Below are 23,842 nucleotides of genomic sequence, written 5' to 3' on the forward strand. Positions count from 1 at the left end.
ATGCACATTGCTTGATTAGGGACAGTTTTGCTGATTAAAGCTCAATCAATGGTAAACAGATAAAACTATCTGCTGTGTCAAGGTTACCCTTCACAAATGTCACTACAAAATCTGATAAACAGCAACAATTGATCCTTTTATTTCAAATGGTTACATGCAGTTTTATCTAAAGTGTAGCTCCAACAATTCTTTTAAAGAGTGTGTGACGGGAAGAATGGCAATAATCACATGAATTATGCAGATGCCTCATCACTCCAAAGTAAGACACTTTGCTCACTTTGTGGCATTCTGGATGTTTCGACTACACAGTCAGCTACCAGGAATTCTTAAGATGAACTGAACACAATCAGTGAAGTATTTGGTGGTTTCAACTCTGCAGGCAGTTTCAGTGTCGTCGCTGACAGCAGCTAAAACTATTGATGATGTAAAAACGGCAAGTTGTTCAAAAACTAATTAAATAAATTACAAGCAGCAACTGTCAGGTAGGTTTACTGATAAAATTAGCAGTCCATTCTAATCTTTACCCGTTTAACTCAAATTCCACACCCAACACACCCCACATTTTTTTATATACCCTTCACGAAAACAACCATGTGACCTCAGAGGTGCAGTCAGGAAGCCAAAAGAAAACATCCGGCTCAAGAAATACCGTACACCTGAATCACTGTACCTTATCTCCGAAACTGTGATACATTATCCCAGCTGCTGATAAGGGCAGTAACAAACAGGGTCCAAAGGTAGCGAAAGAATGAAAGAAATCCCTGTTTAAACATGCAGTAATTGTCTTATAAAGTCTGTAACACTTTAGGTAATACAAAAGGCAAGAAATAATGAGAAAGTTGACATAAGGGATCATAAGGTCATGGTGGAATAAACTTAGACCTAGTAAACTGAACCTTAATTCACATTAGTCTGAACTGGTGAAATAATAAGCTCTTTAAAACAGTACTTTGAACAATCCCTAAATACTTAACCTACAGTCTATATGTTTCTGAATATATGTTATTGCCTAATAATTTGGAAGCTTGATAAATGTGTCCAGACAGATCCAAAAAGCAAGGTCAACATATACTATGGAAATACTTCATTTAAAAGATGAATCACTTCCTTCATCAGTTCTCTAAAAGTCAACCTAATCTCTCTTTGCCTTCTTTTCTTTCTAGAAGATTTGATGATTTGTTCTTTTTCTTCTATATTTGAGGTCTTGCACCCGTTAAATCCTTCATGCCCCTCTTTTCTGTCCTCAAATAACCTTGGTGACACTTGAAAACACCTCTAACTTCCTAAATATAGCCACCCAAAGAGGGCATCATGAAACATTATGCCAGCATGTTCCAAAAAGTTGTAAAAGCAAAAAACCTGAAGAATGCTTGAGGTAATGAGGAAGAGGATGTGGCAGCTATGACTCAGTAAGGTGGAAAGATGAAAGAAGATGAAAAAGACACTAAAAGATGCACTAAAGAGCTGTGATACAGGTGAGGTGAGGAGGACAAGTTGAGGCACGAAAACAAGATTCCTGCGATTCTTTCAAAACGCAAGCCTTGCCCTGAGAAGAACAGACAAACAACACTCTGATACATGACCAAGGCCAAGAGGCTTTTAAAAACATGCTCAAAGACCGGTGGCGCTGATTTCAGATTTATGTAAATGCATGGAGAGAACTGTGGGTGACCAGTTAAAAAGGACAGTGTCAAATAAACTGGACCCAATCCAGTTTGCCTATAAGGCGAGGTGTGGGGTAGAAGATGCGAGCCTCATGCTTTTAGACAGCATCACCAAACACCTGGACTCTGCACACCCACACACAAGGATTTCAATTATGGACTTGTCTCCTGCTTTTAACTCTGTGAATATCAGCATTTTGCTGCAGCGCCTTTTAGACCTACAGGTTCACCCATCACTGATTTTATGGACTCACTGTTTTTTTTACCGACCAGACCATGACAGGTGTTTTTCTAAAGGACATTTTTACACTGTTCTATAAATCACTTATTAAATCTAACATTATTTTCAACTCTTTATCCCGGTACAACATTTTCACTCTAAATTCCAAAACCAAACTCTTCCAAATATCAAACCAGGCCAGCAAATTAATCAGTTCACCTCAAACCCGACTGTCCAAACTGCAGAACCGCTCTGTGATCAGGAAGGCCACCCTGATTACAGAAGATCCTTCTCATCCCCTCTACCACTCATTCCAGCTGCATCCATCAGGCAGAAGGTTTAAAGACCCCCTGGCCCAGTAAGCTGTTTACAAAAAGTATTTATTTCCACCTTGAACAATTTAAAATTAGAACTTTACTTTTACATATTTTTAACAGTTATTGGAGCCCTGTCAAAACATAAAAATTCTATTACCATCTAGGACAGACAATATAATTATTCTATTCTATTGTATTCCTTTATAATGCAGCTGGAACAATTAAACAGATGTTTTATCAAGTAAATCCTTCAGTGATTGCCAAATATGATTAATGGGAAGATCCCATGCGAAAGTACTGTTACAACTTGTTTCTTGCAGACAAACAAATCTGGCCAACAAAAAAAATGTCTGTGCTAAAAATTGTTATTATAAAGTTAAAAACAGTACAAACATGCTTCACCTGTTAAAAATTTATTGTTTTAACTCCTAACTCTATAAAAACAAAATGTACCAGATATTTGATTTTGTTTGCAAGAAGATAATCTGTACTTAATTGTAGATTAAGAAGAGACGTTTCAGGTGGGAAACATTAAGATCCACATCCAACTTGTAATTACGACTGATTAATGTTGGGTGTATGGAATTTCCCATCAAGCAGCGTGTTCATCTGAACGCAACATCACGAAGACGTGTGGAAAAAGGTCTTTTTGTGAATGATTGTACACAGGAGATGTTAAACTGGTTTAACACCAACCCTTATTTTGCATATCATGAAAACTAAATCTCAAAAAAGCAAAGGAAGCCACTGTGTTGATGAAAAAGTTGATAGTTTGTCAAACAGGTTTTGCAACATTAGAACTTGAGAAATTTGGTCATTGTAACTAATTCTTGTATCCTGAAGCAGTTTCTAATTAAGAAAACAAAATAACTACAGGTTATAATATACAAATGATAACAGGCTAAAATGCGGATGTTCCCTGTGAGCTATTGTCTGTTCAAGTTTCAAAAATGAACTTCAAAAACTTGTGTATGCATAAACAGAAGTGCACTTTGTGATGGAAGGGACTTGAGCGATAAGAATCTGTAAACACTGTCTGACCTAGCTGCTGAATGATTTGCCTCCAGCTACAAACAAGCAAATACTTTGAACAGTCAAACTGAAGGAGTTTGACTTTTCAACTGAAGTTTCACAGTGTTCACTGGTTTAACCACTCACAAGGTATTTTATGTCCTACAGTCTACAATATAAATTATCTCCCCAACATTTATTCAATACACAAAAAGAAGTTTAAACAATAGCAAGCAGATGGCATAGTTATGACTTTAAAGAGATGTCCTATTATGCTTTTCCTAAATTATATTGTGGTAAAAATCTAACACTTGCCTTAAGTATTTACACTGCTGCAATATCAACTATTTCTATTAGACAAGAATATTTGACTATTTACTTTGTAATTTAAATTTGAATTTGTGTGCTACAATCACCAGGTGGTAATGGGTTGCATACATTTCATCCACATTATTCACCATGCTGTAGCCCCACTCACCCACTCTCCATTACTTAGCTGCATGCTGACTGTGACTGACACAGGAGAACAGGATGGGAATGCACTCACACTATGTTTGCACAACACCAGACAAAGCTAATCTTGGACGAAAGGATGCATGTGGGGATGGTTGGCACTTTGACTTGAACTGGAAGCAGAACTAGCAAGGCATTTGCTTGTGACTTCCTTTTGTGTTTAGTTTCTTTTATTAGTGTGAAAACCAGGTGGTTTTAAATTAATGTGGTGCCAAAAGCCACTTGGTTTGTTAATCTTTTACAATAGATCCACTATGTTAAACATCCTCATCAGCTTTCTCTTTCATTTTCATATTTAGTCACATATTTAGATGTGGGGCTTTTGCTGGTTCTCCCCATCTCCAGGTACTGGGGTTATGTTGATGACTATTGCCCATATGAGTGAGCGTATGCATGGTTGTCCAAACACTGTGAGTTACTATTTTCAGAGCATTGCTAAACCACAGATAACACTTAAAGTTTTCATATTTTGTCAAGTTGCAACCACAAACTTCAATGTATTTTATTGGAATTTTATGTGATGGTCTAAAACAAAGTAGTGCATGTCCACAAAATATAAAGAAAATTTTAAAATGGTTTATTTTTTTTTGATTTTCATTAGTTTTGGACATCTAGTGAGTGAAACATTTACCCATCATTCTTTGCAAAATAGTTAAACCCAGTCAAATATATTGAAGAGCCTCTGTGGATATAAAATGTCTCCCACAGATTTTTAACTGGATCTAGGTCTGAACTTTGACTGGGTTATTTTAAAATATGAATGTCCTACAATCTAATTGATGCTCTGGGTGTATATATAGGGTGGTTCTCCCTCTGAAAGGTGAACCTCCAGCCAAGACTCAAGTCGTTTGCAGTCTCCAACAGGTTTTCTCCAAGGACTGTCCTGTATTTAGCTTCATGCATCTTTCCATCAACTCTGACAGGCTTTTATTTTCCTGCTAACGAAAAGCATCACCCAACGTGATGCTGCCACCTCCATGTTTCACAGTTGGGGTGCTTTGTTCAGGATGATGTGCAAGTTTTCCATCATGCAGTGTTTTCATGTAACCAAAAACGTTTGTATTATTATTATTATTAAACCTTTATTAATACAGGTCACATTGAGACATGAGTTCTTATTTATGAGAGACATGTTGGAACATTTGTAAAAACTCCTAGGAAACAACAATAAAAACTTTCTAAAATACAGTGACACATTGTTTAAAATACTAAATATTTAAGAAAAAATAAAATAAAAAATGTATGAAGAAGTTTAGTTTTGGTATCTGACCAGAGCACCTTATTCATTGTGCTTCCTGTTTTCCTCACATCTTGTTAACAACTTGAAACAAGACTCTTGCCAGGTTTGTGTAGTGCACAACTAATAGTTGTCCTGTTGACAGATTCCCCCACCTAAGCTACAGATTCTTTAGAGTTAAACTGGATCATGTGGTTGCTTCTCTGATCATTGCTCTCCTTCCCCTCAGTTTGTGCTTGCAATGTGATAAGAAAAAGTAAGGGCTGCGAATACTTCTGCTAGTCATTGTAGTTATAAATATCCACCACAACCTTGTCTGTTTCCTTTTTATTTAAAGATGACAGTTTCTGTTGTGACCTCAGTATGTTGACATATAACAGGACATGGTTTCAGACGCCTGCAATGGATTGCATGAAGTAAACTATAGTGCATCATCACATAGTTATCTAACATGATCAAGATCTTTAATGTCGTATCTATCATTTCTTTCCAAACTCTGCTCCCATTACTCTAATGTGGCCAGCAGGTTTTAACAAATGCATCTTTCCATCAACTCTGACAGGCTTTTATTTTCCTGCTAACGAAAAGCATCACCCAACGTGATGCTGCCACCTCCATGTTTCACAGTTGGGGTGCTTTGTTCAGGATGATGTGCAAGTTTTCCATCATGCAGTGTTTTCATGTAACCAAAAACGTTTGTATTATTATTATTATTAAACCTTTATTAATACAGGTCACATTGAGACATGAGTTCTTATTTATGAGAGACATGTTGGAACATTTGTAAAAACTCCTAGGAAACAACAATAAAAACTTTCTAAAATACAGTGACACATTGTTTAAAATACTAAATATTTAAGAAAAAATAAAATAAAAAATGTATGAAGAAGTTTAGTTTTGGTATCTGACCAGAGCACCTTATTCATTGTGCTTCCTGTTTTCCTCACATCTTGTTAACAACTTGAAACAAGACTCTTGCCAGGTTTGTGTAGTGCACAACTAATAGTTGTCCTGTTGACAGATTCCCCCACCTAAGCTACAGATTCTTTAGAGTTAAACTGGATCATGTGGTTGCTTCTCTGATCATTGCTCTCCTTCCCCTCAGTTTGTGCTTGCAATGTGATAAGAAAAAGTAAGGGCTGCGAATACTTCTGCTAGTCATTGTAGTTATAAATATCCACCACAACCTTGTCTGTTTCCTTTTTATTTAAAGATGACAGTTTCTGTTGTGACCTCAGTATGTTGACATATAACAGGACATGGTTTCAGACGCCTGCAATGGATTGCATGAAGTAAACTATAGTGCATCATCACATAGTTATCTAACATGATCAAGATCTTTAATGTCGTATCTATCATTTCTTTCCAAACTCTGCTCCCATTACTCTAATGTGGCCAGCAGGTTTTAACAAATACTCAGCTTTACAGAAACCATCAGATTAAGGTTCATCCAACATGAAATGTCGTCTTCATGAAATTGGATTTCATTGGTATTACTTAGAATTTATTATCACTGAATGTATTTTTCATAAAGTCGTTGTTGCAGGAGGCGAAGTGTTAAAAAGTGAGATTTTTTATTTATTTTTAAATGGTAAATATATTTTTAGTTTTTACTGCAGATCACTGTTTTGCCAGTAGGTTGTTTGCTTCACTACTTAAATACATACATAGTGAAATATAACTGGTAAATGCTTGCAAAAAATGGATACTGACGGTTTACTATTAAACTTCATGAGAAGAATTGTGGAGTATTTTACGAGTGGTTTTACTGTGTTGCACAAGCTGAGACACTGGCTCTTTGTAAGTTATCAGTGTGCACCTGCATCTTAATCTATGTGCTTTCTTTTGTGATTCAGGTTCCGTATAAGACCCTTTGATTATCAGTGAATTTGATCTTTATTTTGACTTTTGAAGGCATGGATGTATGGCACGCCCAGGCTTTAGCTTAAACTGTATTGTTCTTCCATTTTGTTTGCTTTCTCCTTGAACGCAAAACGTCTGAGTATCAAGAAGACTGACCTCAAGATCTTTAGTCCGCTGTTGTGCCTCAAATTTTCTCATAAAGCTGGACATTTCAATGCCCGCATACACTCACCAGCCACTTCATTAGATACACCCTGCATGTTTCCCTCTCACGGACTGATGGTCTAGGGCTTCTGGCGCAGGCTGAATGGTCGGGCAGGCTTGGTGGTGTGCTGCTCTGCTGGCTGTTGTGTCTGTGGGGGGATCGAGGTGGTGGGCTAGAGGGTGGCGTGGGGGCCTGCAGTGTATGGGGTGGGGTGGTTGTGTCCTCATACAGCCCCTGCAGTGGGGCTGTATGTGGAGCTTGTGCTGTGTGGGTGTTGGTTTTTTCTAAGATGAGCCGCACCTGTGGGGGTGCGCCCATGTCCTGTGGGGGAGGGATTCATGGCGTTTGGGTTCGGGGGCATGTGTTCGATATCTGTGTCCTGGTTGGGGGTGGCCCTGTGGGGAGATTTATGTCGAGGTTTCATTGGGGGTGGGGGGCTCATGGGGTTGGGACTGAAATTCATTGGGGGGTAGGGACTGTTTTATTCTGTGGCGGCTCTGGTTGTGGGCTGGTTTGGACGATGTAGACCCCTCTTTTGTACACGGCTCCCTCTCCGGATGAGGATGAGGGTTGTTGGGGACTGGGGTCAGGGCGGGAGGTGGTGGTCTGGGCCGGGGTCGCTCAGGTTCAGGCACAAGGCCAGGCTAGCCCGGACCAGGTTCAGTTGCTGGGGCGGTCTTCCTGTCTCCATCCCCGGAGGGAAGGGGAACACCTCCTGGGTCCGGGGGCTGGTTGTCCCTATGGGGTATCGGCACCTGGACCTGGGAGTATAGAGTATGTATGGGTAGTGTGAGTGAGTGTGCGATGTCTATTGTTGTTTGTGTTTACATTGGGTGCGTGGGTGTGAGTGTTTTTATGTGTACGCATCAGGGTGGGAATGTGTGATTGTGACTGTGTGTGCCTGTTTTTTGTGTCAGGTTGGGTCTTGGGCTGCTCCCTCTCCTGGATCACTTTAGGCCCCCCATCAAATGGGGGGCCTATTCCCTCCCCGCCACAGTACCTGCCGGTGGTTGGTGTCTCTGCCCACCGGTGTACTTGTGGTTCTCGGCATCTGGGGCTGGGTGCTTTGGTGTGTGCTGGCTGACTCCCAGTGGCTGCTTGCCAGGGCCTGGACCCCTGGGCTCTGTTGGGCTTCTGCTTGGGGAGTGATATGTCCTGGGGTCTCGGGTCTCCGGGTCCATGGCTGGATCTGCTCGGGCTGCCGGTGGGGCCTGTGTCGCTGCAGCTCTATAGGGCTTCTGCATTGTGGCTGCTGGGTGGTTCCCCGGGGACTCTCCCATGCTCTTCTGAGGTAGTCCCGGCAGTGGTTCTCCTGGGGTTCCTGGGCTCTGGGGGGACTTTGGATGTCCGTGGCTCGGATCTCCTCCGTATCTGTCCCAGGTCCAGGGGGGCAGGTCTGCGGCTCCTCACACTCACTATTGCATATTTTTATGGAGAAACCTTGTATACACAAGCGTTCTCACACTCAGACCCACAGGTGTTTAGATTCAGGTGTTAAAAGATACACAAATGTTCGATGTTGAGCAGCATTTACCACTAAATACATCTTGCATTCATAAGTACCGTGCATTTTTCAGTAAAAAAGATGGTAATATGAACGTTTCTGCAGGTGTAGAAGCAAGCAGGGTGTTAGCTTGTATTCTTTTTATCCTTCTTTCTTTCCTCCCTTCTATTCTCCTTCTCTACCCTTTTCCTTTTTGCCCCCCTTTCTCTTTTTCGTGCTTCTTTTTTTCCCCTTTTCATTTCTGTCTCTGTGTCCGTAACTGAAATAATCCAAAACCAGTTTCTAATAAAGTTTATTTTACACCCTGCTAATACCAGGTTGGACCAATACCTTGAGAGCTCTCATAGCTCATTGTAACATACATTTGACAAGATCTTGGAAGCATTCCTTAGGTATTTTGGTTCATATTGACACGATGGCACCATGCAGTTGCTGCAGATTTGTCAGTTGCTCATACATGATGTAAATCTTCTGTTCCACTAAACCTCAAAAGTACTTTATTTGATTGAGATATTGTAACTAAGAAGGCCAGTAGACTACAGTGCTTCCTGTTGGTACTAAAGAGCCCAAAGTGTGCAAGTGTGTTAGGAAAATAATACTCTAGTCCATAGACAGTGTCATTCTGAACTATAACTTCTTATTTCTAAAAAAAATTGATTTCAAGACTGCAATGGTGAAAACAAGGATACCTGTTGATACACACGTAAAAAACACCATACACTATAATAAAAAAAAATAAGGGCATCCTTCTGTGCAGCAACATGTTTACTGTTGAACCAGCACAATATTGCTGACCTGCCAGTACAGGCAGCACAGTCTGTAATATTCTGTCTCCAATTTGGTTGTCACCACTGCTGACCTTTTTTGTAAGGTAGAAAGCAATAATTAATTCAGGTCATTTCCTGTCTTCCGTTACCTCTGACAACACTTCTAAACTGCCATACCTTCAAACCTGCACAGAAAAGTTCTCACAAGACTTGTTTGACCAAAACAATCTGCAGTGTGCAGCTAAGGTCTGAATTGCAAGATTAGTGGGCTAACCAGGTCTGTTTGGGTTTCTCTCCTGTATCACAAAGCAAACCGTTTCTTTAGACCACCGTGGTAGCCATGCTGCAAGGTTGACCTGCAGCTGGCTGAATAAAGGCTCCATACCCTCCAGTGCAGAGGAGCTTTTCAAGATTAGATTAAAGAGCTCAACTAGTGACCAATTAAATCCCACAAAAATATTTACTACGTACAAAAGATCCTGACAGGAACAGTAGGAAACCAAGATAGAATCAAACTCTAAATCTTTTGTTAGAAAGTGCAGAGCCTACTTCGGCTCAGTGAATCCAGAATAAAAACGGGCAAGATTTATGATATGGATTCTTGATCTCAGAACACAATGGTGATCTCAGACAACTCCAACCAGAACCTTTGTTGTTCCATGGAATTTGATTTCCCCTCAACATAAACAGCATGGAGGTTTGATGTAGACAATACAGCTGGATGAACGGGTGGTTACCTCCGAAGACCTCGGGGCCTTGGGAGGTGCTCTGAAGAAGAACACCACCCCCCACCTCCAAACCTGACACCTGATGACCCCCTTAGAATCAGATAAGCCTGACAGGAGATTTGTTAAAAGCCAAGGAAGGAGGGGAAGGTTTAGTTAAAGAACCTGATCTGAGACTCACACCCTAAATCACAGTTTCCTCAGTTTTTACAAACAGCAGTATCATTTTCACTGCCTGAAGGTACAGACTAAAAGTATGTCTTACTGTGTGAAGAATTTATTCTTACAATTTACACGTAAGTAATTCCATGATGGATAAAATGATTCTTATGCACCTTCGGCTGTCCTCATGAGGTGAAAAGTCTCACTTTAACTAAAGGTTTCTGTAAAAGTTTTTACCATTTTACTGGTTTATTTCTTTTGAACTCTTACAAAGCAGAATTACCAGTTGGATGGCTATTGGTTGAATGCTCCCCTAGCATGCAGAGTTGTATTCTGCATGCAGTACTTCCATTTTCTAAATGGGACTTGTTAATGGCCTGCCATTACAGTCTATGAACTTAAAAAGCCACCTTTCCCATTTGGTCTTGATTGGCTACTTCAAATGAAACAATAAAAAAATGCAATTTGCAGTAAAGATTGAAAAGAATATAAAGGAGAGAACAGAATCATTTTAGGTTTACATTTTCTTACATTTTACTTTGAGACCACAGATGTGTGTAAATTATTATAGATTAAAATATAACTGTTTTAAATAAAATGTATTACATTATGTTTAAAATTTTTATTAGTTTTAAACCTTTGTGTAAACACACTGATACCATGAACATGTTGGCCAATGTTATCACACAATGAGAATCTCACACTGGGCCAGTTCTACTAGAAACGTAACACCACAGTTCACCTACCTGCTAACTTCCAATCAAGCGAGCTCCAAGAATGGCTACATCTCACTGTTTTCTTTACAAACGCAAACTTATTAGCCGTAAAACTGTGCAGTTGAGGTTTGAAGTCATAAGCATCAAGTGGATGACAAAAATAGACCTGATGCAACTTCATTTCTGTGTTCCTTTTAAACTTTAACCTAAACGGCTTGTTTAGGAAGAAAATTGTTTAACAGTTATTATAACTGTTGCTTGGGAAGAAAAAATAAGCTTTAATGTCTGCAAAAGTTTAAATCAAAATTTTGTGATTTTCTTCCAGTGCTCCCCACAATAAATAGCAATGGTGAAGTCTTTAATTATTATTTTTTTTCTTTTTTTGTAATGGAGAACGGGTGAGCCCAAGAAGCCTACTTCACTGCAGTTCTCTAACAATCAGATTGAAGATTAGCATCTTCCTTACTGTAAGTGGTGGTGCAAATTTGAAACTGAATATGTGAACTACCTTAGGTGAGAAGCTATATTTAGTATTTTCCAGACTTATGGACCTCAGTACACATCTGCCTAACATTGAATGGTATGTTCTCTTGTCATGCACACTTTGAAGACTGGCTGAGGGCAGCTTGCTTGCCTTTAAGCTGTGCAACATTTACTGAAGATATAAATTAGAAATTGCTACACTACCCCAGGTATGTTTATTTTATTAGAATCTTAATGGGTGGTACTGATTATGCCTTAAGTAAAAAAAAAAGCATATTTGACAGTCGGGGCCCATCTTTTTATTGTAAATTTGTACTATTGGTGGAGAGTTTGTGCTGTCGACCCCACTTTCTTGTATGCGCAAGAATCGGATTATATTGTGAAACATTTTTATGTGATGGCCTAAATTATATAGTTGTATATAGTAGCAATCATACAATCTGTATTAATTTTAGATCACCCTAACATGTTGCAAAGCACCAAATTGTTTGACATATTGAGAAACACAGAAACAAAAGAGATGTTACAGACAGAGGAAAAAGCAGTGAACTGAAGCAATTTTTCTTTCATCGGACGCAAAACCCGCAACAACAGTCAGTTAAAGAGACAAACAGTTCCAATGACAGAGCCAAACACACCCAAGACTGAAACAATTCACCCTTTCATTGCTTTTTATGTATGTTAATGCATGTGTCTCAATTTATTCTGGCTTCCATTGGTCCTTAGATCCAGCAATAATAAGCTCAGAGATATTTAGGACAATGAGAATTCTGTTAAACCTTTTTTCACTGTATCAATCAATCCTCCTCTGTACCAAATAACTCCAAAAAGATGACAATTTTCTGTAGAAGAACTTGACATAAAACCTATCTTGGACCTTTAGCATTAACTAAAACTTGAATACACTGAGCCTAGACTCAGCTTAAGAGAAATGTCTGTCAATTAAAAATAAACCATGAAAGTATAGGAAGTACAGCACAAAAATTTACTTTGATATTTGTTGCTCTCAAACCTCAATACCAGTCCACCTCTTTAGGCAATTTTACTGGTTGTCTCTGGTCCACCATTGGATCTGATCATTGTCAAATCTGCATTAGAAACTTGATGTATCCAAATGCAAAGAGTACTTACGGTACTTTCGCTCTGCAGTAGAAGAACAAGGCGATGGAGGCTCCGACTGCAACAAGGCATGCGATGACGATTCCGGCGATAGCTCCGTCTGAAAGACCCTCGTCTATCTCTTCTATAAAAACACCACACAACAATGGTTAAGTTCTCAGTAATCACGGAAACATGTTTTGCATATTGATAGGATGCAGTAAGATCTGTCTGATCATAGGAGATAGTTTTCATAGGAATGTCTTAATGGAAATGATCTCTAGTGCTGATAATGCCAACACCTGACATTCTATAGGCTGAATCATATTCCACAGAAAAGCACAACTACATTCAATTCTAAATAACCAAGAAAAAAACCTGCCAGCTGGTTTTCTTTTAACTACACATACAAACATTTGTTAGAAGCTCAGATAAGTCGATCATGTACACTATTATCCTGAAATATTAGCATTTCACTTTATAAATTACAAATAATATTTAGGGCAGGTGAATGACATATTTCTTAATTTTGGCTTTCTGTGAAGTATTGACATATTTACTATTTACCTATATTTTTTTATTTGTATCTTCATAGTAAAATAGATCTACATGTCTTTAAATGCTGCAAACTAATCTAATTCAAAAATTTAATAATAATAATTTAATAATAATTCACATGCATCCTGTCATTACTGTTGGGCAGCTGGAGGTTTGATTTATCAATCATTCTTTTTATGGAGGAGATTGTAGAACATGCACTTTTACAACCCTATAAGAATGAAACAACCATCCTAACAAGTCCTGGCACAGCACAATGTTATGAAACCATGTGATCATGATATTATTGGTAAATATTGTGATAAATATATTAGGTGCAATAAATGCACATTTTCCTCATGCCATTCATACTTAATAGTCATTACGATGCTACCCACATTCTCTGAGGCCTTTTTGGGCCCCTTAGGCACTATCGTGTATTAGAATTATGAAGATGACTGCAGGGAGACTTCATAAAAAAGACTAAAAGAATTATTGGCATGTAAGACATGAATTTATGACACCTTGAAAACAGTTTCCACAAAATAATCCATTCTAATTACCCCATTTGAAATATTACATATAACACGGCGCACTGACAGTTGCAATATATTGTGCAGCCTTAACTAGTGCCATTCTGGAATATTATAGATTATTTTATTCTGACAAAACATTTTTCAATACATAAGCTGAATTGTAATTTGCATTAAATTAAATATTGACTTATGACAGCAAATGACACAGTTAAATGTGAACTGACCACAAAAAGATTGCATGTTTGTCAGTTGAAAACAGGATTGAAATTGTGTTGGAAAATGCACACAAATTGCAGACAATTCCAAGAAATGTCTAGGTTTTAGAGAGATCTTTATGTTTTGGATTAAAATAGGTCTAAAGGTCTTAGAGAGATCAATGTATATGCTTAAAATGTCTCAAAAAATAAACATCTAAATTTATCAACACAAGAATGGGTTCACTGGAATAATTTTCATGTGCCGAAGAATAATTGTTGTGTTTATATCAAATAAGAGTAGCTATGCAACAAACTTGTCTTCATAGAAAAGAATTCAGAGGCCTCGGGGTCTTCAAGCATAGATTAGCAACAAAGATTAGCTTCATAATATCATGCAAGGTAAACAAGGCACGCCTTTTTCTGATTGTGTATAATCTTCCATCAATATGTGATCTTTTTATCATTTCAGATAATTTTTAATAGAAATATTTGGCACTTTTGGTCTTTCATACAATAAAATGTCTCACAATGCTAGATGCATGTTGTGTAAGATATGCTGTGATATGTATTAACTCCACTACTACTACTCCAAATGAGAGACACAGTTTATTCTGTCATAAACATGTGAGGATTTGCAAGCATTGCCAACAAAACTCTGTATATAAGTATATTACAACCACTGAGTCAAGAACCAGTCAGGTTTCCTCTACTCTCTATGATGTTACACAAACAAAGTTAGTAGTTAAGTGCTACCAGAGAACTAGGTCTCTGGTTTACAGGCAGATGATAAACACGACATTTATGGGTTTAGAGGATACAATGCTTTACATGTCAAAACATCCAATAATATGTGCTACAGATTCAATGTAGGCTTATACTCTATTCCGAACACTCTTGATGTACTGCTAATATAATAATTGATTGACACAACAAGCTTACCTTTGACACTGAGAATGTAAGAGGAGGAGGTGGCGGCCCTGCCAGTGACAGCATTGCTTGCCTCACACGTGTATTTTCCTGAGTCTTTGTAACTGGCCTTGTCAAGGATCAACACATTTTCTGTTTGACCAGGGATCACTGTGCCATTTATCCTCCAGGTAATCTTGGCAGGAGGTAGAGACAGGGCCGAACAGGTGAATTCCACTGGTTGCTCCAGCTTCACTTCAGGTTTACCCTTCACCTCTGCTGATTCAGGACCATCTACATAACAGTGGTTAAAGAGTTAACAATAAACTGTTGACGCTAAACAATAAAATGCAATAAATATTTTAGCAAACACTTACAATTGACAACCATCAAGAAGTGAGCTTCTTGTTTGCTGACGGAGTTGATGAGCTGACATGTGTATTTTCCATTGTCCTCTTTCTTCAGCATATTGATGAATATTGAGCTACTGTCACTGGAGAAGACAATGTTGGAGCTGGGAGAGAGGGTTTTACCATCCTTCAGCCAGACTCTGTCTGTCACATTGCCTACTGATGCCTGGCAGCTGAGGTTGGCAGTGCTGTTTCCGGCGATGAGGACACCAGTTGGAAATGTAAATATAACATCAGAAATGGGCTCTGAGAGCATTAAAAGGAGAGAAGGATGCCATTATTCCTGCTGTTCTTCTATCAGTTTAGACTTACTTATGTACTATGTCATCATTTTGATTTATTTTGTAAACTACAAATTTACTGAGATGAGAAAGTAATGAGTAGAAGTTACATTTGTAGGTAATTAGCATTAATGTATAGTGCTGTTTAGCTTTTTTGGCACATATCAGACAAAGACCTAAACAAATGCAAAATGCAGTTTTCAAATGCATAAAATAGGCAACAAATCTTAAAAAACTCATTAGAAACATTTATTTTACAGAAATTACTCCAAGACCGCATCAATGATTAATTCAGGGGGTTGCAAAAGAACCCAGAACAAATACTAAAGCACTGTAGGTCTCACTTTCCTCAGCTAATGTCTGTCTTCATGATTCAACATCTACAAAGACTCTGCAAAAAATGGAATCCATGGGGGATTTCCACACAACAAAACATTGCTTACCATACTCAACCCAAAGGCTATAAACCTAGTCTATAAACATACACTACATTGCCAAAAGTAATGGGTCACAACAACAGATCAGTGAATTCTGGTGTTCCAGTCACTTGCATGGCTGCAGGTGAATAAAGTTTGGTGTGGAGAAACTTTATTGGCCTGCCAAGAGTCCTGACCTCAACCTTCTTAAACACCCTTGGGATGAATTAGAGTGGAGTGCATTTTAGAAAAAGACCACCACAAGGAAAATGATCCAAAGCACACCAATCAATCCACCTTTGACTGGCTCAAAAAAGACAAAACAAAACGATTTTAAAATAGCTTATTTAAAGTCTGGACTTAAATCAATAATTCACTGTTATACCGTTGCAACAATTCTGCAAAGAGAGTGGACAAAAACGTCTTCTCTTTTTCTGATATAGTATTTATATGGTTTAAGTTATTTTAATGATATGCTAGCAAAGGTATTAGCTGTGTGGCAAATATTGTAGTACAGCACTCCCTCTTCCCCACACTGCAGGCCAGCTGGCTGAACAAAGACTTCTACACTTTAAATATAGTTTAAAATATAGTTTTTTTATAACTGACTTGCAAACATTTTCTTCTGACTTACTTTGACCTCAAAAGTTCAACATTACCTTTTTGGCAGAGGTAACATTGACAGTTTGTTTGTTTGTGTGTGCGTGACTTAATGGAAAACGTTACAGGTGAATTCTTATAAAAATTTTTACAGTGGTGGAGGTATGCAGTCTCTGTCTGTCTTGTTTTAGATTTTATACTTTAACGCTGTTTCAACATGCCAAAGATAACATAAGTCACCAAAACAAAAGGTGAAGCCATTTCCATTCTCATATATAGGACCAACTGTCACACTGCTGCTCTATTTCCCAACCCTCATAAAAAAGAATAACTTCTTATAGGGCACAATATTAAGACCATCCAACAATGTAGCAGGTTTCACACACACAAATAATCTGTTGCCAGCAGGAAAACAGCAGCCATGAAAAAAAACAGGGAGTAAAAGATTGTTTGGCTACAAATTACAGAGAGTGCTTGCTCGGTGTGTTTGTTACACAAAATATCAAGGACAAGCTGTGATTTTTTTGTTGTGGGTCCCTGAATGCACTAAAGGAGTCACCAGCAGCTTGTAGGTGTTCATTTAACAGTCTGGTGCCTCAAAGGCGTGTCACACAGGAGAGACCTGAGTCTCACTTGTCTTTGGAACTAACATTGATCTGAACTATTTTTCATAGCATAAAATGTTAAAGTGTCAGGAGTGACCTTTGTTAAGCTCCTTCAAAGGATGCTAAAATTACTGAATTAAAAGAATATACTTTATGACAGCTATGTCAACTCTAATGATATGGGCATTGGCATAACACAGCACTTCATATAACAAACATTGGGTGTTTTGTAGTAGATTTACTCACCCATCACAGAGAATCTTGCAGGAGCAGAAGGGACAGCACGTTTGGTCTTGGCATTCTGAGCTACGCACTTGTAGTCACCGATGTTTTTCCCAAATCCCTGCTCCTCAATGACTTTCAAGGTAAGGACTTGACCAGTGGCCTTTAATTCTTTCTCGTCGTGAAACCAGGTGAAGGTGGCAGAGGGGCTGGAGGAGGCTGAACATGTCAGGTTGAAATCGGACTTGGACGGGATGTACTGTGAAGTTGCAGAGGGCTTTATGATGACATCTTCCGGTCCATCTATGGAACACATACAGAATAACATTACAAGGCTGATAGGTTGATTTTCTGCAAAACAATGACCATCTTGCATACTTTTGTTCATTTTTATGATTATTTATGTACAAACGTTGTATTTCTTGGGGGGTGGGGTGATTGTGCAACTGTTTTTACTGTTTCCTTTGCACCTTTACAACTACAGAGGCAGCAATCAGGCTTTTCATGGATGATTTTCCATTTGTATTCATAGTCTGACCTGCAGATTCAACTTTTTTTTCAAAGGACCTTCACACATAAAAAAGCGAAAATTTGGCAATGACCTTTTTGACATAAGTACTATGAAAGCCTAACCATTTCCAATATCTTTATTAGATTTGTAGGAAAAAGTAAAAAGTTATAAAAACAAGATATTCAATCTAAATTCCTTGCCAGTTGGCCTGATTCGTTGTTTTTACTATACAACTTGACCTGTCTAGCCCTCCTGAACCGTAGCAGTAAACTCTTGATTAATTACTAACAGGTAAAAGCTGCGGTTGGTGTGGTTTGACTACCTTTCAAGTTATTCATGCTGAAGGAGTGGAGGTGTAGGCTCCTGTGTACACAATGTGGGTTTAGCTTTAGCTCACAGGCTGAATGGGAACGCCTTGCAAACATTCACAGCGGTTTCAAATGCAATAGTTTACATTGCTACAATGCTGCTAAGATAAGGCTTTTCTGTTGGAATTTGAAGAGGGTTTAATTCTTTACAGGAATATCTCCAGACATGATGCACATTCTCACATATGGGTGTGACTTTGGAGAAGATAACCATATAGATTAACTATTTATGATAAATGGTGAGCTGGCATAGAGTGACAGCAACTGGCTCTCATTAACCTTTTGTTGTCAAACAGGTGTGGAGCTCATTCAGTCAAGTGTAACTTGCCAAACAATGAAAACTGAAAGAATTGAATGTAGAACATTGACAACTGTCTAACTGCCATGACTGATTTGAGTAGGAATTTCAGCTCACATCCAAAAACAGAGCTTTAAAAGTACCTTTACCTCACCGTTTTAACGATAATCCTACCAACCAGAAATGTGTATTTCCACTATCTAATAAACAACAGTTTGCAACAGAAGAACAAAAATCTTCACTATTTATGAGAAACATGGGTGAAATGCAAAAAGGAAACCTTCTTTCAGTCAGTCTTCAAAATCAAGTAAAGTAAATGTGTGTTTATCTTCTTAAGGCTGCGAATGGCTATAAGAAAAAAGCCACTCGCCTATACTTGCTATAATCTTCAGTCAAGATAATCAAAAGATTTAAAACAAGTCAAACTGTAACAAACAAGGTCAGATGAGAACCCAAGTTGATCTTGGTACCACACACAGTGGAGAAGATGATAGGAGAGTTAAGAAATCCCTAAAAGTAATTCTTATCAATCCATCAATACCCGCGTATCCTTGAAGCTATCAATAGACGAAAGGCAGCGCAGATCCTGGACAGGCAGCCAGTCCATCACAGGGTGACACAGCGACACACTGGACAAATAACCATGCACATACACTCACACCTAAGGGCAATTAAGCAAGACCATTTAATCTAACAGTCATAGTTTTGGACTGTGGGAGGAAGCTGTAGTACCTGGAGAGAACCCACAAGTACTCGGGAGAACTTGTAAACTCCATGCAGAAAAACCCCACAGGATTCAAACACAGCACATTCCTGCAGCAAGGCGACAGTGCTACCAACTGCTCCACCATGCTGCCCTCAAGACATTCACAGAGACCTACATTTTCTTTTTCCGACTGGTGTGCCAATAAATAAAGATGATGCAGGCGGAATCGGGCAATTTTCCTTGATTTGTTCCTTACTGAATACATCAAAACAATGAACTTTCACTAATTATGGTCTAGAAACACATCAAGTAACAGTATATATTTTGTGTTTAATAGAAATAAAGGTTAGGAACATACGGTTTGATACATAAATGGGGATCTTATAAATCCTACATTTTCTGATGGATTTTATACATTATTTCACTTTTGCGTATTCTATTTCTTAATATAACAATATTGCAGTTGGTCTAAATTGAAACCAGCAGGTCACAACTCAGAGTTTAATGCAACCCTGTTGTTTTTCTTTAAGGCTATAAGCTCTACCTTTAAGGCCTGAGAAGGGGTTACTGTAAAGCGGAGGTGTAGGTAAATACTTACAGTAGACTGTGAGGTTAAAAGGGGCACTGCTCTGTTTCTCCAGCTTGTTTGTTGCTGTGCAGACGATAGGACCAACCAAGTCATACCGGAGGACATCTTTGATAGTCAGCTTACTAGAAGATTGTTCCTGTGTTACAATCCAAAGAGACAATACCAATAAAATATTTATGAGCAACTCCTTTTCCACGCAGTGTAAGCTGTCAACAACTTGTTGACAGTGATTCATTTTGCTGCATCAATCTCTCTACTTTCTTCTTTTCTAAATAGAAGCTAACATATAGGTGAAATATATATTCAACATTTTGTGGACATATTTTAACAATTACTTGTTTCCAAGTTTCCAAGCTTGTGGCTCATATACGAATACTGTATTACTGTTTGAATTTCTAATTAAACAAAACCAGGCTGTTATGACATGAGTTGCCAAATCTTAAAATTAAAATGAACAAAATTCAAATAAATTAAAAGTAAACAATTATGAAATAAACTTACATTTGTCAGTGTTAACCGTTTGCCATCAGCAACAATGGGATTGCTGTTATTGGTCCAGGCAAAGGTCAGCAAAGACCCTTTCGAAGAGCAGGTAAGAACCACTGTGCTGTTTTGCTCAATGGCTTCAGGGAGGTCTGACGTGATCACAACACTAGACACAGGGTCTGAGGAAGAACAAAATATACATCAGGAAAAATATATAAATGAATAGAACAGAAGTTGACCTCCATGAATAGCACTCTGTCACAGTCACATTAAAAAAATTCTTAAATCTCAGCAATATTCCTAAGCAACAATCAGATGGTATTCTCAAGTCTAGGGGAATTTAATACACCATGTCATTTCTAAATGTGTCTTAAAGTGGACATTTGGGCTGAAATCTTAAGAAATCAGTTGTTTTGCTGAACTGATATCAACATACCAAAACAGCGAACAAAAATTGACAAACTATTGCAACAATTAGACCTGCTTAATTGGTTACCAATAATCCAAGGGTTCCAATGATGACTGTACCATTAGCATACTGCCGATTTGACAACAGTGGGCGTGATGGAACAATGTAAAGGAGTGGCAACCAGATATGAATATGACCTTCAAAAGCTCTTTGACTGAGATTTTAAGATGATATACAGATATATGCTTATGCTAAATGAAAGGACAGCAGAAACCAACTGGAAACAGAACTCAACTTAAATAAATTTGAATTACAACATTATTTTTGCTTAAACAGTACAGAGGCAAAACCTCTCAGGGGTAAATCTTTGTTTTGAAATTGAATCTTCGTTTTTTATTTCAGTTTTGCTGCTTTCACGTGTTCCAGATCCCTTTATTTTCAGCAAGCTATTTTATGCTGGGCAGATTGCTGTATACATACATGGCCATTTTTTTTTTTTTTTTTTAAAAGATGTGTAAAATGCCTCAAAATAAATTCTATTTTTATTGCTGTAGCAAAATCTCACACTGAAAAAGTTTAACTTTAATTAGAGCATATGGATTCTGTTACCAATAGGATGGCATTTAGTCTTCTCTGACTATATTTCTTGAGGTTGCCAGATAGAGCATGGATGATCTTTCACCATTGCTGTAAACAATCTCTCCAAATCATTTGGAATCAAGGGCTCAGTCTTATAAACACTTATTTTTAGCTTACCAAACAAGTCCACCAGATTTATATTTAAAATATCCTAATTTAAAACATTACCTAGATGTTTTTTTTAGCAAGGCTCCCTGGGTATTTAGAAAACAAAAAGGCCCACAGCATCACAGGTCCATCCACATACTTTTTAAATATTCATCCTTTGTTTCACAGCAAAACCACATGTAGTTTTTATCTAAAAAGTTTAATCCTAGTCTCCTATGAGCAAAGCAGATCCCACATGTTTTACTTTTGTGATGGTGACAGAAAAGATTTTTGCCCAAGGTGCTTCCTAAACAGCTTGAAGGGTAGATAGCATCTAGTAGTTATTTTAGAGGCTAGGTGAACCCAAGATGCCACTCTGCTGTAGTTCTCTAAGTATTCTGCTGACTGCAAGTAGAGTGAGACAAATATAGGGCCTCGCCCATCCTAGTGCTCAACAATGATTTTAAGAAATGGGCATCTGTGTCATGCCATAGTTATACCCCAGAAAGACATGTATTACCAACTGTAAGTTCCTAATAACCTTGATCAACTTAAACCAGTAAAGAAAATTTGCTTCAGTTACCTTTATATCAAGAAACAACATCCCATTTTTTTTTTTTAATGTAATGTTTTCACCTTCAAGAAGTATAAAAACGTTGAAAGCAGGATTTTTGATGTGCAGGATTATGGTACTGCAATAAAAGCAGAATTTGAAACAAGGCTTTCTGAACAAACAAAAAAACAAACACTTTTATCTGCACACAGACCCCTGTTCACAATGGAAGAACTGATTTTTCCAAAACGCCGGATAACTTCATGTCTTTCTGATACATTTGTATATGCTGTTTGGTAGGACACTGACCATGCTTTGTTACACTGGCCAATTTAACAGAGCTAGGAAGTCTATGATGCAAATCAACATGAAACTCTCATCCCTTAGGAATGAATCGAGAACATATACAGGAAACACACACATATACGGATGTGGTAAAATTAGAATGTGAACAATCAAATGAATTCTGGGCTTCAAAACACCACTGAAAATAAGGTCACACTTAAAACGGGACAAAACTCTTCAAGCTCTAAACGAAACCGCAAACAAGCACAAATTCCACCAGCTGAACGCAGTACTAGGAGCCACGCCCTGAGTTTTCCGGGATCGACGATACTGTGGGCTTTTTAAGCAATTATTTCATACTTTTTCTCTCCTATACACTTATAATGAATTTACAAACACGAACACTGCATAAACCGTAGAAAAAACAAGTCTGAGCAACTTGTGATTTCCTCCGCCTCGAAATATAGTCCGTATAAGGTGGCTGGTCTAACTGTTTGGTTGCTAAGCGACGCGTTTGGTACACGGTTATACCTGATTTTCTGGCGGCGGAGGGATATCTGCTCTCAGTAGCCTATTAGGTGTCACAGTTATTTTTTGAGACGCGCAGTAAGAATTTGCGGAACATTTTAATGTGAAACTACAAGTGAGACGAAACAAACACAGGACACTGGCTGCAGCATTTCCAATCTACACCTGCGGCTGAAACAACAGAACTTTTAATATTTATAAGTTAATGAAAAAGTCAAAAAAGAGTAATAACTTACCCAGAACTCGGACTTTAATTTTTCCGGTAAGAGTATCTCCCACCCCTGTCAACATGGTGAGCATATAATCCCCGGTATCCTGACTTCTTAGGGACGTCAGAGTCAGGTATCCGTTGGTGGAGTTAACAGAAGCTCTACCTTTATAACCATCGTTCACGTTCACCCCATTGGGGCGCAAAGTAGCAATATTAGCTGAACTTTCCCCGTCGCTAAAAACCCAGATAATGATGTCATCCGACGTCTTTGCAGGCAGGATATTTAGCGTCACATTATTCCCCAAAATGACATCCACAGGACCCACGGGTAGAATGTTCGATCCAACACAGCACCCTGCGGGGGAATCAAAGGCAGTTATTAAGCATTCACATAAATACATCCACGACAAAACATTAAGGAGATAGCGAAAACAAAATCTAAATGGTACTTTAAAAAAAAATACAAGATACAGACTATAGAGCCTTTAAATAACAACAAGCCTTACCGGTAGAAGAGAAGAGAAAGAGAAGCGACAAGCCGATCCGATCCATCCTGGACGGTTCAAGTCTTTCCAGCAGAGAGACACAAGAGCGAAACGGTGAAGGTACCTGCTGTTTTTACAAGGACACACCCAGCTAAGGTGTAGACGTAGCTGTACAGACGCACTCCTTTATCCCACACACTCTGTCACTTCCAGCGACTTTTTGATGAGGAGCGCTTATTCATCTTTTTTTTTTTTTTATTTATAGCATGAGCGAAATGGAGTTACACTTTCGATGACTGCGACCGAATATGGCAAATTGTCCCCAACGAAGCAAAGATTGAAATCCATAAGCCATTCTCTTTTAATGTCTATTCACCTCATTCTTCTAATTGATTTTATGCATTTCTGTAATTTCATTTTTTTTTTTTTATAACTGTGCAATACTGCTATTTTGTATAAAACGTCAGGAATAAATATGAATGAACTTTGATA

General features: G+C 38.3%; 1 protein-coding gene across 1 annotated transcript in view; it reads right to left on the minus strand.

Annotated features, from left to right (window-relative positions):
- Nucleotides 1–23,544, minus strand: part of si:ch211-264f5.6 (carcinoembryonic antigen-related cell adhesion molecule 1) — a 30,737-nt gene extending 7,193 nt beyond the window's left edge. The window contains exons 1-8 of the mRNA XM_047383117.1: nucleotides 23,372–23,544; nucleotides 22,891–23,220; nucleotides 20,169–20,332; nucleotides 19,677–19,803; nucleotides 17,220–17,498; nucleotides 15,039–15,317; nucleotides 14,695–14,955; nucleotides 12,519–12,630 (exon numbers count right to left, since the gene is read on the minus strand). Of these exons, the coding sequence (XP_047239073.1) occupies nucleotides 12,519–12,630; nucleotides 14,695–14,955; nucleotides 15,039–15,317; nucleotides 17,220–17,498; nucleotides 19,677–19,803; nucleotides 20,169–20,332; nucleotides 22,891–23,220; nucleotides 23,372–23,417 (1,598 nt within the window). The 5' untranslated portion in view covers nucleotides 23,418–23,544. The remainder of the gene's footprint in view (nucleotides 1–12,518; nucleotides 12,631–14,694; nucleotides 14,956–15,038; nucleotides 15,318–17,219; nucleotides 17,499–19,676; nucleotides 19,804–20,168; nucleotides 20,333–22,890; nucleotides 23,221–23,371) is intronic.
- Between the last annotated feature and the right edge of the window lie 298 nt (nucleotides 23,545–23,842).

The sequence above is a fragment of the Girardinichthys multiradiatus genome, chromosome 13 (genome assembly GCF_021462225.1).
Source record: "Girardinichthys multiradiatus isolate DD_20200921_A chromosome 13, DD_fGirMul_XY1, whole genome shotgun sequence".
NCBI classification, from domain to species: Eukaryota; Metazoa; Chordata; class Actinopteri; order Cyprinodontiformes; family Goodeidae; genus Girardinichthys; species Girardinichthys multiradiatus.